The 16,260-nt window shown below is 40.4% G+C and overlaps 1 protein-coding gene across 1 annotated transcript; it reads right to left on the bottom strand.

The window, feature by feature from the left end:
* Positions 1 to 662: 662 nt before the first annotated feature.
* hapln3 (hyaluronan and proteoglycan link protein 3) lies at positions 663 to 6,736 on the bottom strand. Its single transcript, XM_061036097.1, has 5 exons — positions 6,625 to 6,736; positions 5,773 to 5,916; positions 3,833 to 4,231; positions 3,208 to 3,510; positions 663 to 2,057 (listed from the first exon to the last, which is right to left on the bottom strand). The coding sequence occupies exons 2-5, from the start codon at positions 5,903 to 5,905 to the stop codon at positions 1,780 to 1,782; spliced, it is 1,113 nt and encodes a 370-aa protein (XP_060892080.1). The 5' UTR covers positions 5,906 to 5,916; positions 6,625 to 6,736; the 3' UTR covers positions 663 to 1,779.
* Positions 6,737 to 16,260: the final 9,524 nt, after the last annotated feature.

The following is a 16,260-nucleotide window of genomic DNA, read 5'->3' as shown; positions in this document are numbered from 1 at the left end:
AGTAGCTCTGTATGTATAGGTACATGGGCAGGTGTAAATAAAACATGTTTATAAAAACCTTTTGGCCATATCATCAGTGGGACTTCTGTTCACATGCGGAAGCTGGAGATTGGGCGTAGCAACGTGTTCGTATACACACTTACCTAAAAGTGTATCGAGCTCAGACAGAGTGACGCTGTTGACATACAGAAGCTGTTTTATAACGGACCACTGACCCAACTCACCTCGCCATCCTGGTATCCCTGTTTGGACTGCAAGAGCATGCCATCCAGCGGTGGCTAAAGGGATAGTTCTGATTTATATTTATTTTGGTTAAGTGAGGATACTGACAAGTATTATGTTCAGTAAATGGCGGTCAGCACAGCCCTTGTTGAAGAAGCTGGCCAGATTATGGAAACAGACATTAAGACTGCTCTTCTCTCGATGTAGACATCCTATTATTTCACTGATATAGGCATGGAGGACAAAGATTCCCAATTGTTGCATTGGTGTAAACATTGTTAAAAAAACATCACCACGGCAAGATTGCAAACTGCATGAATGGTTTCTTAAGTCTTAGTGTTGACCCCTTTGTCGCTCCTTACACACTCTAAAATATGAATGAACGTTGGTCTTTAACAAATAAAAGTTTTCCCAAAATACACTGTTTCCTTATTCAAAAAGTCTGTACAGTAGTGTTTTAATCAATTTGTAGAAAATGGTACAAATACAAAAATTTGATAATGAAAACAAAAACGTGAATATATGTAATGAGACAATGTTTCTTCTTTTCCCACAACGGATGTAAACAAGAGCGTTTAAATACTACAGTGATACAGATAACTTTTCTTTATCACAAACTATTCTCCTCAAACACAGAGAAAAGTTAAGAAGAGACGCATTATACTTTATAAAGTGGGATAAACAAGCATTTCAGTAAACGAACAAACACTTCAGTATATTTCACAGTATCGGAGAGACAGAATGATTGCTTGGTGTGGCGACACAGTGAGTGAGATTTTATAGGGAAATTAAACAGAAACATTCTCCTCTGCTTTAATCGTCAGAGGTGCCATTCAGCAAGGCACTTAACACAAAAGGTTACAGATGTGGTTTGAAGCTTTAGAGCTTTGAAGTTTGACTATAATGGGCATGGTTTGAAAAAAATGTCTTGAATTAAGTACAGAGTAGATGAAGGATGTAGGCAAGGTTTGAGAGTATTCCAAGCATAAAGATTTTTCTGTCTGAAATCTTCTCTAAGTTTATGATGAATCATCTGTTAATTAATGTCAGTGCTGGTGGTTGATCAAAGTCTGAGCTGTTTTGCAAAATGTTAAGAAATATCTTAAATGTTCCCTAGAATTAAATGATTGTACATAAAAGTACAGGAAGGTGTTTTCCTTTTCTGCAGACTGTCATTGTGGTTGGGACGAGATCACAGCTGGTATCAATGAAGTGGATCAAAGTGGTATGACGTTATAACAGCTTCCCATGCCGGAAAAAGGTGAAATGCCCAATGTCTATATATGTGCTAGCTAATTCTGCTGTGACTGAATTAGAGAAAAATCTTCTGATTCCAGATTCCAAAAACTTGTAGACTCAACAAAGATGTATTAGCAGCATATTAATGCCCATGGATTCAGATGTACTTAGTTTAAATGTTATCAGCTACGCTCTTTTTGAAGTGGAGGAACAAACTGGCTAACCGCTAAATTGCTTCCAGGATACATTTAAAGCGAACCTCTCAACCAGTGAGCTTTGTAAATTGTTTGTTTTCTCTGGTGTTGAGCGAAAAAGTATCTATCGATAACAGTAAACGCTGAATTTCAGATGCACAGGGGGGAACCCAAAACCACGCACACCAGGTTCTGGTGGGCCGCAGTTTGCCCGGGGAATCGTTATGGGATAACGGACACTACCATCAGCTAACCAGCCGGCATCACAGCGGTCCAATCCCATCAGCCTCCAGGCGGCGTAAAGCTGGCCCACTCTGGCAATTTGACTTCCATCACTGACACAGGCCTTGACTGCTTCTGTGAAGTTGAGCTTGGTGGGGTGCTTTAAGAAGTACACAGTCCCTAAAGGAGAAGGAAAAGGTTTGAAATAGTTGAGTTACAAATACGATATACTCATAAAAACATCCACAACAATCTCAGTAAAAATAAATGTTCAAAATATTAGATATCCTACATCAAAAATAGCTAGCTTAAATGTTTTTATCAATAATTCCTAAAGTGTGGGTTGAAGGTACTGCAGGTAAGTCACCACTCATTTACAATAAACAAAGGAAGATATAATTTTTTTTTAATTTACTAATCTCTTTTTAAATTATTGCCTTTTATATTTTTTTTATATTCTAACATAAACAAAACATAAAAATGTACAGTTATGTGACTTACCTCACTTAGTAGAAGAGAAATGATAAATAATAATAGCATGACAAGGAAAAATAAATTAGATCACAATACCTGACAGTCACATGGTTACATGTACTATACTATACTATATTTTCTCTTTTGTTGCTTTACAAATGTATCCAGTGCATTGATCAATTATTAACTTGCACTTTATTGCCCTCATATATTTATATCTTTTTTTAATTAAATAAATATTAATCGCGAGCTACTTCACTGGTTACCATTTTATTTTATGAATTTCATAATGAATATCTGCGCTTACCAATACCACAATTACACCTAATATCAGATTTGGGTTAAGACTGGTTTCTTATTATTTTTAGATGCTTACTATAAAGTCCATAAATCCTTAAATTACACTGTAAGAAGGAAAAGGAGAACTTTGGTATCCAGTGGATATCAGTGTTGTGTTTTTCTGTTCTTTTCGTTTTCTTCCTCCCTCTCTCTCTCTCTCTCTCTCTCTCTCTCTCTCTCTCTCTCTCTCCCTCTCTCTCTCAGGTGCTGCTCCTTGCCTCGCTGCAGCCACTGATCGAGCACACCTGTGCCCACTCTGCAATCAGTGGGCAGCATATAAAGAGCAAGGGGGAGCTGGCAGTCAGGGTCAGCTGACCATTTGGCGGCGTGCTACTCTGCCAGCTTGTAGAAGTTGTGCTCCCTCTGTCAAAGGAGGGTGTTCTGATTTTGTCAAGAAGTTATTTCATAATTTGCTTATACTAGGTTCCTCCTTCTTTTCTTTGAGTTTTATATTATTGTTACTCCGCTCATCCCCTAGCCATCCCGGGGAACGTAACAGACATAAACACATACTGACCTTTAATGGACGCAGAAAAGCAGAAAGCATCGTAGCGGTGGACCAGGCGATGTCGTTGTCCATAGCTGCGTAGACCAGGTGCCAAATCGCTTCCCCCACAGCCGTCACGTGGCACAGCGATTGGATACTGCACTGTTCCATCAGCCAACCAGCCCGCGTTACACCAATCCAGCCCCTCCTCCCACGCCGTGAAGAGCTGCTCGAATGTAGCCAGGGTGGCATCCTGATCCTGACATGCTTGTTGGGCCCCAAAGAAATTAAAATGGTAGCGTCCTTTCTGAGAAAAGTACGGGAACACCACACCTGTACAGAGGAAGTTTTAACAGGTTGTTTTGTTTTGTTTTTATCGTCATACTCATCATAAACTTCATGGTGGCTCCTTTACAGTATCTGGTGCCATACTGTGTGTGGGTTAACATTTTGAAGTCCCCACCATGTAATAAAAACAAACACACAGACACATTTTGGACCATATACTGTAAGTGGTTTACTACATTGTGGTCTCAACCATGTCATAATAAAACTCCACTTACACACACACACACATTTTGGACCCCATATTGTGAGTGGCTGAACATATTGCAGTCCCCACCATGTAATAAAAACACACACACACTCTCCTCACCCCGCAGCTCCAGATCCACTGTCACACTCTCGTCCTCCAGGCCGTCAATCACCTCACAGCGGTACCTGCCCGTGTCATTGAGTTGCAGCTCATTGATCACCAGCGACATGTCCCCTGGCACTGAGCGTCGCAGGCGGACGCGACCCTTGAAGCTGCCGTAGCTGCGTTGACGTTTACCCATGGCAACCATGACCTCAGTTTCCCTGGCGGTCGCTAAAGGGGACACAGGTTCACTGATGGTGTTGGCTGGAATCCAGGACCATTTGACACGTGTCCTGCGTGGTGTGTTTGGCTCCGGCTCGTAGTGAAAGTGACAAGGAAGGATGACGCTGCTCCCCCTGGAGGCCGACACGGCAAGCTGCGGGGATTCCACGAGGAGACGAACACCATTGAAAAAGACTAAACAAGACAACAAAAACACAAAAAGAGTCAAGCAGTGGAAGCTTAACTTTGCTCTGCATATTTTGTAATCATGGGGTTAGATATGCAACATAATCAAAGAGGGGTTGCTGTTGTACTGAATATCAGCACACTTTGACTTGACTGAAGGAAACTTGCTAAGATTCACTATAAGCAAGTGAGATATTGCTTTTATACAACAGTACCACAAGCGGAATATAAACAGTAATAGTCTACTACAAAATTGCCATTTTCTATTTAGTTCATCCCTCATCCTTTCTGTCTACACATCTAGTTTTATTAAGCGACATATTAACACTTTCCCACACTCCTCCAATGTTGGGTCATATTAAACAACACAACTGAAGGATTCTTGTTTTTTATCATGTCTTTCCTTTTTTCCGGCTGTGGCTCAGTTGGTAGAGTCTGTCATCTCAACCAGAAGGTCGGGGGTTCGATCGCCAGCTCCTACAGCCACACGTCCGAAGTGTCCTTGGGCAAGACACTAAACCCTGAATAGCTCCCGCTGCTTTGTTTTCCCTCACTCTTGTGGGGCTTTATCGCAACGTGTTTTACAAAATGCAACGTTTTCTTTTGTTTTGTCCAACTGTTGTCAGGGATTAGAAAGTTACGCTTGTTATGTTGTACATGAGGAATTCCCCCTTTGTTCACTGAAAACATTTTGAGTTTGTTTTCCACAATTTATTTTGAGTCCTGTCAACATGGGCATCATTTTTTATACAATTTTCAAACTACTAATTGCAGTGAATTAGTGAAGCCCACTCAACAACTAAAATCAAAAAGTAAGATAAGTTTGCACGCTGACGTCTAGAAAGTAATATAAAGCTTTTACTCAAGTGTACAATTTGTTTTTCCTCAGCTTTAGGATCTAAATGTTCTTCAACCCAAAAGTATATAGGCTACTGTACTTTAGACTCCAATGTGTTTGATTTTATTTTTCTGCAAATACAGATTTACAGTACAAAGTACAGCAAACAAAAATGATGCATTATAACAGGGTTACAAGGTGTAACTATTGATCCACAACTAGTTACCAGTAGATGGACAAGTTAACTTTAGATCCCATTTTACAAGTGAAGTACAAATACTGCTTTGCTTGTCTTTGCTTGTTCGAATCCTATGATAAAATGTGATTCTCTGAAAATGGGAAATTGCTGCACGATGGGTTATTTTGCTTCTGGTATGCTCTTATATAGAGTTTAGTTTGGCACTAATATCCTACATTTTAATTTTGAATTTAAGTAACTTTTTTTCTTCTTGCAAGCGGATTAAAGAAAGACTTTGTTGAATGCGTAGGATGGTAAAGCTACTTCAATAACACACACACACACACACACACACACGCACGCGCACGCACACACACACACGCGCGCGCGCACACACACAACACACAACACACGCACACGCACGCACGCGCACACACACACACACACACACACACACACACACACACACACACACACACACACACACACACACACACACACACACACACACACACACACACACACGATACCTACTCTCTCCGTTGCCGTTGCCGTTGCTGATGTCCTGGTAGTGAAAGCCGTTGTTGTAGTTGGGGAACCTGCCGTGAGCACCGGGCAGCAGCAGGTACAGGAAGACGGCCAGCAGGTGGCGCAGTAGACTCAGCATGATGCTGTCCTCTGCGGGTCAAAATAAATACTGAGCTCTTTATTGTAGCCTACTCAACTGTCATAAATACCAGCAGGAGGGGAGGGGGCGAGGTGAAATCACAGACTGGAAAGTCCATTGTTTGGAGAGAAAGCAGGATGAAATTAAAGCTCGGAATAGTTTGATGGGCTACAGGAGCTAAAAAATAGTAAAAATTCACAAATTAGTCCAAAAGAAATCCGATAGGCGACCACTTTTAATAGAGAAGTCATGATAATCAAACCTTAACAATAAAACAGCTTTTATTCATAAAGTAATAAAGTGTCCTTTCATGAATTACAAAAGGCCTACAAACTATTATAATAGCCTAAAGATGAACGTTTTCCCTCATCTAAATCATACGAACAAAGTTGAACATGTGCGTTTATTATTATTTCCTCGCAGTTTTCTCGTCTGCCTCTCTCGCTGAAATTATCGAATTAACTCAAACATTTGTAATAAATATCGCGTTGTTTCAATGTCTTATTTAGGGGTTCTGCAGCCTTGTGATGTATTTTTCAATCTAAGTGTCACTTCAGCTCTCTGTTTATACCATCGCTCTAAAATTAAACTGCAAACCCTACATGAAACATGATATTTAAGTGAACTATTTCCTGTTCTTAAACAGCCGCGTGAATGTTTGATATTCGCGAAGGGAAAATAAAAAAAATAAAAAACACAAGAAGTCAAAAGTCACTCACAGAGAAGCAATCGTCCGCCCGGCGTGTCTTCAGCTCATCCCCTCCTCATCCTCTGCCGTGTCTACGCTGACCGGACCGTCCCGGAGCAGCTCAGAGGTGCGCGCTTGGTGACGTCACGATGTTGAAGTGAACGGAGCTCCGAACCTGACGCACTCATGCACGAGCCCAACAGATAAACCAGTGCAGGTAGAAACACATCAGCTGACCCCGGGAGAGCATTAAGAGCCTCTTTTTTTAAATTTAATACAAGGCAATTTACAAAGCAAGCTATTTATAATGGAAGGATTTAGAGAGCAAAGGTCGAACCATGAAACACAATTCAGATGGTGATGTGCTCCTCAGGTGTGTTCCTGAGGAAGAGCATTTCCTGAAGGAGAAACAGATCTAAAATATGAAATATAAATAAAGGTTTTAACTGAGATAACTGAGATTCTGATACTCCATTGCCCCATCTTGCTCACAGACTCAGCATGGACTCTGTTTGCATCATCGTTTAAAGTTAACGGGGGTCAGGTCAGAGCAGTTGATCCTTCCCTTGACCTTTTCTCATCTCATTAAAATGGGTCAAATATCCTATTTTTTCTTCCAGCTATTGTTTACAACATGCAGCAGCAACAACACAGTTATTTCTGTGCAGTATAATGTGCATGCTGTCCAAGGTGAAAATCTTTGTTTCACATTAGCAGCTAAACCCCGCTGAGTTTATCAGCTGTTAGTCAATTTAACAGCTGGGTTTGAATCCCATTAAGAGTTTACAATGCAGGTGTATTTTACTGCCTTCTCTCAGGGCGAGGCAACCAAGAATGATCTGACCAGGACCCTGGATATTTTAAAGAAACTCCCTCACTTCTTCTATCTTCCTGCTCAGGTGATCAGCTGATTATGAGCGTTAATGCTTTAATTACTTAACCAACCAGATTCTGACATGACCTCTAGTAACACTCATCCTGCAGCTGTAATATTTTAAAATACGAGGGGTAGGCCTATATATCCTGCTGTTGGCCTTGTTACTCCTACAAGTACCTGAAGGCATCGCGATGGAGTCACATTTCTCCTTTTCTACACTTGTAAATTGAATGATTGTTCACTCATAATTAAGTCTCCTGATTTCATTTTTTCTAAGTAATTTGTTTGGAGAGGGACGACATACAGCAAAGGGCCAAACCCGGGATTTGTGCCAGCGACAATTTGCCACTTTAGCTCGCTAACAATTCACCTGCGGCAAAAATCAAATATTAGCAAACAAACAAAAGAGAAACATTGTTTTTATGACTGTTAGCCTTCATTAACACATCATTTTCATTTTCAAGGTAAAACCATCTTTAAGATCAGGATGGTCTGATTTTTAAAGGCATGACGCATTAACAACTGACATGGGATAGAACCAATCACAAAAAAGAAGGCGGGACATAACGTTTGGATTAATTTGATTGGATCGTTGGCTTCGACAAAGCTTTTTAATAAGTAGAAAATTGGTAAACACCCCTGATTGCAGGATGAGTCATCACACATTTGAAACGCTTTACAGGAAAATTTAAAAAAAAAGGTAAGAGTTGCTTTGCTGTAAAAATACTCAGATAAAGCTTTATTGAAGATATTTGGCAGATAAATTAACATTTAACGCAGGAACGCTGGATTTAAACTGGGAAAATGTATTTTTCATTTCATGCTCAACTTGAAGTGTAAAAGCCGTTCATGTCTTCTTAAAGCCAAGCGTTTCTAAAAGCTGCCAACTCCCGTCTTCCTGGTATGTTGATGCTGACAGAGCAGATTTCACACCTCGGTTTGGCCATGGCCTCCAGTAACACAGCACACACATGAACACACATTTCACATGAACTCATATTTCAGTCATTTGCTGAAATAAAAGCAGCCATGGTGAAAAACAAGAGCAATGCCAGTTCTCCACTGGGGCCTGAGAGAATGTGCTGCTCGTGATTATCTGGCTGAAGGTTATTTATCAACGTGCAGATGGAAGCTAACCTCCTGACACGGGCATATAGTCGATGTCAGGACCCCGAAAGATCTGCAGCACTGAATTCTTCTGAAGTCCACAGTCTCTCTGAATCCTGCACGCTATGCTTTCCTCTGTGGTCAGCCCCTTGCAGCCACTGATGTTCTTTTCGTGTGACTTGACTGACACCAAGCCGTCATGACAAAAACCCAAGACCACTACAATTTACGCAGGATGTGGGGATGTTCTGGTTGGTTTGAGGATGTTGAGAGAAAAGCTGCTCTCGAAGCCACAGGAGGAAAACCGGGATGTCAAGGGTTCCATTTTTAATCACTGTTGTGGTGAACAGTCAAGGCCAGCTTGTATCCTGGTTGCATAATTTGTTTGTAAACAGCATTCCAAAATGTCTGCAACCATACTCATAGTTTTTGAGAAATGAAAAGTTCTGCATTAAAATGAAAATCAAATGATGACTCCCTTCCAAAGAGAAAGTGGTTCTGTAAACATTTACAGACAATAGCTTTCTGGTTTGGGGCCTGTGTCCATTTCTCTGCTCTGGTTCAGATCGCTTTTAAAAATGTCACCAAGAAAATATGAAAACAATGGAATGGAATCCTGTCCTGGCAACAGCAGCAGCTCTAGATCTGGAAATTATACCCTAGAAAAGACGAGCCCAACACTGCTTAATAAGATCGGAGAGTGCGCTGCAGGTCATGTTAGCTCGGCAGACCAAGGAGGAGACACTCCATACAGCCGGCTTGATTTAAAACACCGCCTGCTGCACAATCTGTGAGCCGAACTAAAGACTCATAGACAGGTTTGTTGGAGGCGACATGTTTAATATCAATGGATGAGTCTGTTGCCTTCAGAGATTTAACCGGTAAAATACCCACAAACTGAAAATGACTTCAGTGTAATTAGAAATGTCCGAGTTGTTGTTCTGCCACAGCAACACTTAATAATCTCAACATTAATACGAGGATTGGCGCAAATAATATACAGTAACGTTAAAGCAATACCTCAGTTTGTAATTCAGTAACTAATTTACTATTTTTCAGTAACCTGTCCAACACTGGCGGTAAGTGACATTGACGAACACAGAGCTGTTACAAAAGTTCAACTTTTTCAAATGAGAGTGCTGGGAACGCCGGGACAAAAACCCACACTACATTGGTTTTGTATTGAAAATGAGCACTGCCAGCTCAAAATAACGCGGTCCGCGGACACAGGCCTGTAGGAATAAGAGAAAAACATTTGACAAGATATGGAACTTTTACTGCATTTAATCTTCGCACCGCATTGATCGGAAAATGTCAGCTGCATGTGGCAAAACAGCCTCGTTATTTAACCCTGAATCTAACCGGTCCCTTTGTAAAATTATTTTGTGAGGACAGGGTGAGCCGATGTGGGAACGCAGCAGGAAATATTCAGGAAAATGGTGGGAGGGGATGATGACGTTTACATCATGCAACATTCAGTAAAACATGATGTCCTGCCTTCGGAGACCCCCCTACACCTCTCCGACAGGGAAAGTCTCTGCTGTGACGTGCATGTGTGAAAAAGGCTACAGTTTAGTCTGACTATATATACAAGGTGGGTGACAAGTTACCCTATCCCTGTTAATGTTCATTTAGTCGATTTATTTAGTTTTCTTTGCAGGTTTCTTTTTTTCATTTTGATCTTTTTATTGTCTTTTGTCCAGTCAACGTTGTATTAACAATTATTGTACTGTTAGTTGTTGTCCTTTTAATTTCTATACATTTAAACCGGGATGTCAAGGGTTCCATTTTTAATCACTGTTGTGGTGAACAGTCAAGGCCAGCTTGTATCCTGGTTGCATAATTTGTTTGTAAACAGCATTCCAAAATGTCTGCAACCATACTCATAGTTTTTGAGAAATGAAAAGTTCTGCATTAAAATGAAAATCAAATGATGACTCCCTTCCAAAGAGAAAGTGGTTCTGTAAACATTTACAGACAATAGCTTTCTGGTTTGGGGCCTGTGTCCATTTCTCTGCTCTGGTTCAGATCGCTTTTAAAAATGTCACCAAGAAAATATGAAAACAATGGAATGGAATCCTGTCCTGGCAACAGCAGCAGCTCTAGATCTGGAAATTATACCCTAGAAAAGACGAGCCCAACACTGCTTAATAAGATCGGAGAGTGCGCTGCAGGTCATGTTAGGTCGGCAGACCAAGGAGGAGACACTCCATACAGCCGGCTTGATTTAAAACACCGCCTGCTGCACGATCTGTTCAATTCAGTAAAACATGATGTCCTGCCTTCGGAGACCCCCCCTACACCTCTCCGACAGGGAAAGTCTCTGCTGTGACGTGCATGTGTGAAAAAGGCTACAGTTTAGTCTGACTATATATACAAGGTGGGTGACAAGTTACCCTATCCCTGTTAATGTTCATTTAGTCGATTTATTTAGTTTTCTTTTTTTCATTTTGATCTTTTTATTGTCTTTTGTCCAGTCAACGTTGTATTAACATTTATTGTACTGTTAGTTGTTGTCCTTTTAATTTCTATACATTTAAACAGCTTATGTTTGTTAACGTTAGAACTCAAGAAATACAAATAAAGCAAAAAAAAACAGCTGAAGTTCTGTTTTACGTCTTTCTTATTCCACTGAATGATGTTGTCATGTAGCTCTCAGTCTGCACATATAACTGCCATGCAGTGAGATAGCATATGCTAACAGCAGTAATAGTATAGTGGCTTGGCTTGCTAACATGTCTTTTCTCTTCATCATCCTAAAACCCACAACCACAGTCAGTCAGTCAGTCAGTTAGTCAGTCAGTCAGTCGAACCCTGAAGCTATAAAGACCCAACTTATCCTCCTTCTACTATGGGAAGTTTTATTGTCTTCCTTAAAAAACGTACTCAGTTCGATATTTAGATGATGATGTGATGATTCACCACATTAGTCACATAAAGAGGAAACATTTACTCATTTAAATCATCTTCTGTGGAGGTCTGGGTTAAAGGTTTTGAATATTTTCATCCTCTTTTTCCTCAGTAACGCTAAAACTATGAATTGAAATGAATTCTTTTTAAGTCATGTTCTCCATCTCTCTCCACTTCCTGGCTCGCCTTCATTAACATCTAAAAGATGTGCTTTGAAACCAAATATCTCCGATGGGTTCAGACAGTGGCCTGCTTCCTCCACTGGGATTTCCTTTTTAGCCACTTTGGTGTTGTCAAAAAGACGTTTGGAATTCTCTCTTTGCTTTCTTGAAGCACAGTTCTGTGAACACATCACCTCGTTCTATACCACTGCTGATTGCAATTTCTGATCGATTTGTTGTTCAAGCAGTTTTCTACCTCTTGAGCTGCTCTCTCGACCGGAGGAACTTTACCCCAGAACTGGGGTCTTTTTGAAGAACTACGTGCGTTTCGAATCTACCAGGGTATGAATTTAGTTCTGGGGTAAATAATCTACCTCGAAGACAGACCCTGCTCGGGGGTAGTACTTTCCAAAGGTCCAGGGACATTTGGGGCAGCGCCTGTAGCACTGAACATCTCTGATTGGTCAGGCTCTCGTAGCGTTAGGTAACGTCTGATTGGCCAGGCACTAGTAGAGTTAGCGCCATGTTTAACAACTGCAGCTGCAAGACCTTTGTTTAAATGTTCTCATCTTGATGCAAATCAATGTGTTTAAAGATGGACTCTGAGAAAAAGACGTATGACAAGTGGACCCCCAACGAGGCCTTTCTGACCATATGTGCTGAAGACAACATGCAGCGGGAGTTGGAGACGACGACCCTTAACGACAAACTTAACATGAAAAAAACATTTATAGACTCATTTATTTTGGTTTAGAATGAAAAGTCATTGATTTCTAAAGCACTTTCTGAATAATTAAAAAGGGACTTCATATTAATCTGACTGCTTGTCTCCATTGATGAAAATGTAGACATGTGCATCGATGTGCATAATGATATTGAATTGAATAAAATTGAACGGATGCACAGCCCGAATGATGAGCATGTAGATCAATTTAAAAGTATGAATCAAAGTTAAAAGGATGTGTTTGAATTTCAGTAAACAATACCATCATAAAGACCTAAAGCTAATTCATCTTCACTCGAGAATTGAATTGAGAAAGTGAGATTGTTCTTTTGAGCAATATGAGCTGTCAACAGCTCCTAAAATCTCTCCTCGGTGTGTTGCAGCCCCCGCTCTCAGCCGGTGTGACAGCCGCTTCCCCTCCCTCTGTGTCTCTAAGCCATTATCTCTCCGTGTGTTTGAAGAGACCAGACCGGTGCTCTTCCCAAAGCCCTCAGATGAAAGCTTTTGGCCTGGGGCCCCAAATACCAGCAGCCCCTGTGAACCTCTGGGTGGCTGCAGCGTTTGGAGGGGTGTAATTTCTGCAAGACAGCAACATTCAGTCCCAGAGTGTCGAGCAGAGCGAGGACCAGAGACACCACATGAAAGACGAAGTGATGACTGCTTGTGTGTGTGTGTGTGTGTGTGTGTGTGTTTGTGTTTGTGCGGTTTGACTGAAGAGCAAAGCGGTTGATTGTGTCGGTGTGAGCAGTCACACGCTCTCATTAGGGTTAAGTCATCATAGAGAGGATGGAGGGTCACAGAAGGTGTGTGAGGGAACAGATTAGAGAGGAAAGCTGAAACAAGAGAGTGAACTGCAGGGCTCTTTCCAACTTGATTAAAAGAAAGAATGTAAAGCGATGTTACCGTAGTGCACATTAAACAAACTAAATGGTAACTGAAGGGTACAGTTAGGATCATAAGTGAGTAAAAGCCTCTCACCACCTCTTTAATTTAACGGTTTCTAACATTTTCATGCAGAAATAACAAAGGATTTCCCTTCTCCTACACGGCATCCCTGGAGGAGTTTGCCTGTGTTGATGCATACCTGACTTGAAATAGCCGCTGTTTTCCGAAAGTGGATCCTTCCTGTTTAAACCCGCCGCGGTGCCTCCAGTTTCCTAAATCCTCTGGCCTGACACCTCAGTTTGTCCAACATGTCACATCAGGAAACCAAACGGGGAGAAACCAGGCTCAGAGCCGATGGAGGGGGCAGTCAGTCGGATTAAATCTGAAACAGACAACTCTGCAAGATATTACGCAATTTACACCAATTTAAAGAAACTTTTAAACTATAATAATTTATAGAGCCGGACTGATAAATCAGCCAGCCGATAATATCAACCGATATTAGCATATCAAGTCACATCTGCATCGGCGCCGATATCCGTCGATCTCGAATAGCATTTCATTTTATTGTATTACACTAGCAGTTCTCTTTCACCAGCAGAGGGCGCTATATGGATTACAACAAGCATCATCACACCGTGTCAAGTGGTGACGAGTTTTCGTTTTACATTTTTTACACAAGTGTTTGAAAACTGCATTTGGGGGATCAATGTAATAAATATCTATATCAATCCATCTCTAAAGATCGAAGCAGGTTATCAGCCGATATATCGGTATCAGATTTTTTTTTTCTCTCCCTAATATCGGTATCGGCCCCAAAAATCCCACATCGGTCAGGCCCTAATAAATACTGCATTAAATTCTGTCTTTTTAAGAGAGCTAGAAGGAAGAGTTTTCACCTTTTTAAATGTGTTATTTCCAATTATCCTAACTGAGAATCTTTGTTTTTCTTTTGTCATACACAATCTTTACACAAAACACGTCTCGTAGCTCTCGAGATCACGAGTGTAGAAGAAAAATGACATTTTTATCAAAATGGTATAAACTGAGTGATATAATAAATATATAGACATCCATCCATTTAACTCAGTTTTTCAGTGAAATGGAAACATTTTCAGTTTATTTACTTGAGATCTCGACTTATTTATGTCGGGACAACAACTCTGGATTTCCTGTGAGAATGAGTGAATGTGGAGAAAACTGTTTTCACGAGAAAACCAGCACTGTTTTCCTGAGATAACGCAGAAATAAGTCAAGATTTCAGAAACCAAACCATTATACGTCATCACGGGCAAACAGAGTTTGATCAAATGTTCAGAAGTTTGTCCGCTTAGGGCTTCCGTAGAGTTAAGTGAGGAATGATTTGAATTGAATGTTTCTGGTTTAAACTCTTGATATTATCGAGCTGACAGCTAAACATCTAGTGCTCTAAAGCTTTTTTATTTCTTCCCTGACAGATTTTTTATATTTTGATATTCTTTATATCTGATTATTTATCATCAGTATTAATTTGAGCTCTTTAGTTTCATGTTTTTGTTCTCTGTTTTATGTAAAAGCAGCTCAATAATAATAAGATTAACCTTTGTGAAAAGAAAAAGGTTGTCTTAATTAAATTGAACCTCATTTCAAAGTGGTACTCAATGTCATTGGTAAATCCATTAAAACACAAGTAAGACCTTGAGATGATTTTACAAGATTTTTACACAATCGAGGACCGACATAAAGACTGCGTCAACAAAACTTTTCCTACAATGAACAGAAGTTTGCCAGTGAGATTTCCCACATGATGCTTAAACGTAAACAATTCGTCCAGCCGAATGCCAAGATATTTATACACTTTGACCCTTTCTTTACTGCTGCCATCGAGTGTGGATAACTGTAGACTGAGGAGGAGCATGTTGGCTCAAAACGTCACTTAATAAATCCTTCAAACGGGAGCTTCTTGGTGTGCTGATCTTGTTTTGCTTTCCTGAACTGTACACTGTGAACATCAATATCTCTGGCTTTGGTGAAGATCATGTACCTTTGGCTGGCAATAAAACAAAAGTAGTGTAAGAGCTCGTAATGATTTTAAAATACAGCCACTTTTTGTTTCTTTTAAATTAATTGAGGATGAATATTGTCGGAGTTAGAAAAAAGAGTTGAGAGTTAGGAGGATTATTTTGTCATGTTGCCGTCACACAGAAAGAATCAAAGCTCTAACCAATAAATGATGATATATTGGAAACATTTAACTGCCAGACAACAGGAAATGAACCATAAAATGCTGAAGTGTCAGGGAGCGGGACATAGAAAGGAAACAATCGTCCCTTTGTTGAAGAGCCTGTCAGTGTTTGTCCTTTCAGAAAGGAGGAAGTAGAAGAAGGAGACAGAGACATGGAGAAAGCTGTCATTAGACCCCTCAACATTTTGACCACCAGTGACTCCGGAGGGGAAAACAGCTGGTGGGCACAACACGAGCTCATCTGACAACTGTTGTCTAACATGATAATTACTTGCTTTTTACTAATGGAGAACAAAGGGTGACGTCATCTAGGCCCCCCAAATACATCCGCTGTGCTGTAACACAAACACACATTTAAAGAGTCTCCTCCATTTCTTCTGCTGCAAAGTGTCACTAAAGCCATTTTAACAAATATCTGGATCATTTCAGGAGGATATTCTCCAGATTTGATGAGACCGCATTGAACTGGTTCCACAACTACTTAACTAACAGAACCCAAGCAATAGTTGTGGATAATGTAAAGTACCCCTTCGTGGAGGTCAACAAAGGAGTACCTCAAGGATCTATCCTTGGACAAATTCTATTTACAATGTATATAAATAGCATTGCAGAAAATATTGAAAACTGTAAAATTCACCTGTATGCTGACGATGCAATATTATATGCCATTGCGCCCTCCAATACTCAAGCCCTTTCATTGCTACAGACCGATTTTAACTATTTCCAGCAAACTCTTGTTCATCTTAAATTGAAACTGAACCCCGAAAAAACTAAATATA

Source organism: Labrus mixtus, chromosome 4 (genome assembly GCF_963584025.1).
Source record: "Labrus mixtus chromosome 4, fLabMix1.1, whole genome shotgun sequence".
NCBI classification, from domain to species: Eukaryota; Metazoa; Chordata; class Actinopteri; order Labriformes; family Labridae; genus Labrus; species Labrus mixtus.
The sequence above is the reverse complement of the archived record's forward strand: the minus strand, read 5'-3'. Positions and strand labels throughout refer to the sequence as shown.

Excerpts from the sequence above, each read along its gene's own strand:
- hapln3 (XM_061036097.1), bottom strand. The coding sequence starts at position 5,905 with ATGCTGAGTCTACTGCGCCACCTGCTGGCCGTCTTCCTGTACCTGCTG. Across the intron at positions 3,511-3,832 it reads AGTGGATCTGGAGCTGCGGG|GTGTGGTGTTCCCGTACTTT; the intron begins GTGAGGAGAGTG and ends TCCTCTGTACAG. Across the intron at positions 2,058-3,207 it reads CTTTTCTGCGTCCATTAAAG|GGACTGTGTACTTCTTAAAG; the intron begins GTCAGTATGTGT and ends CTTCTCCTTTAG.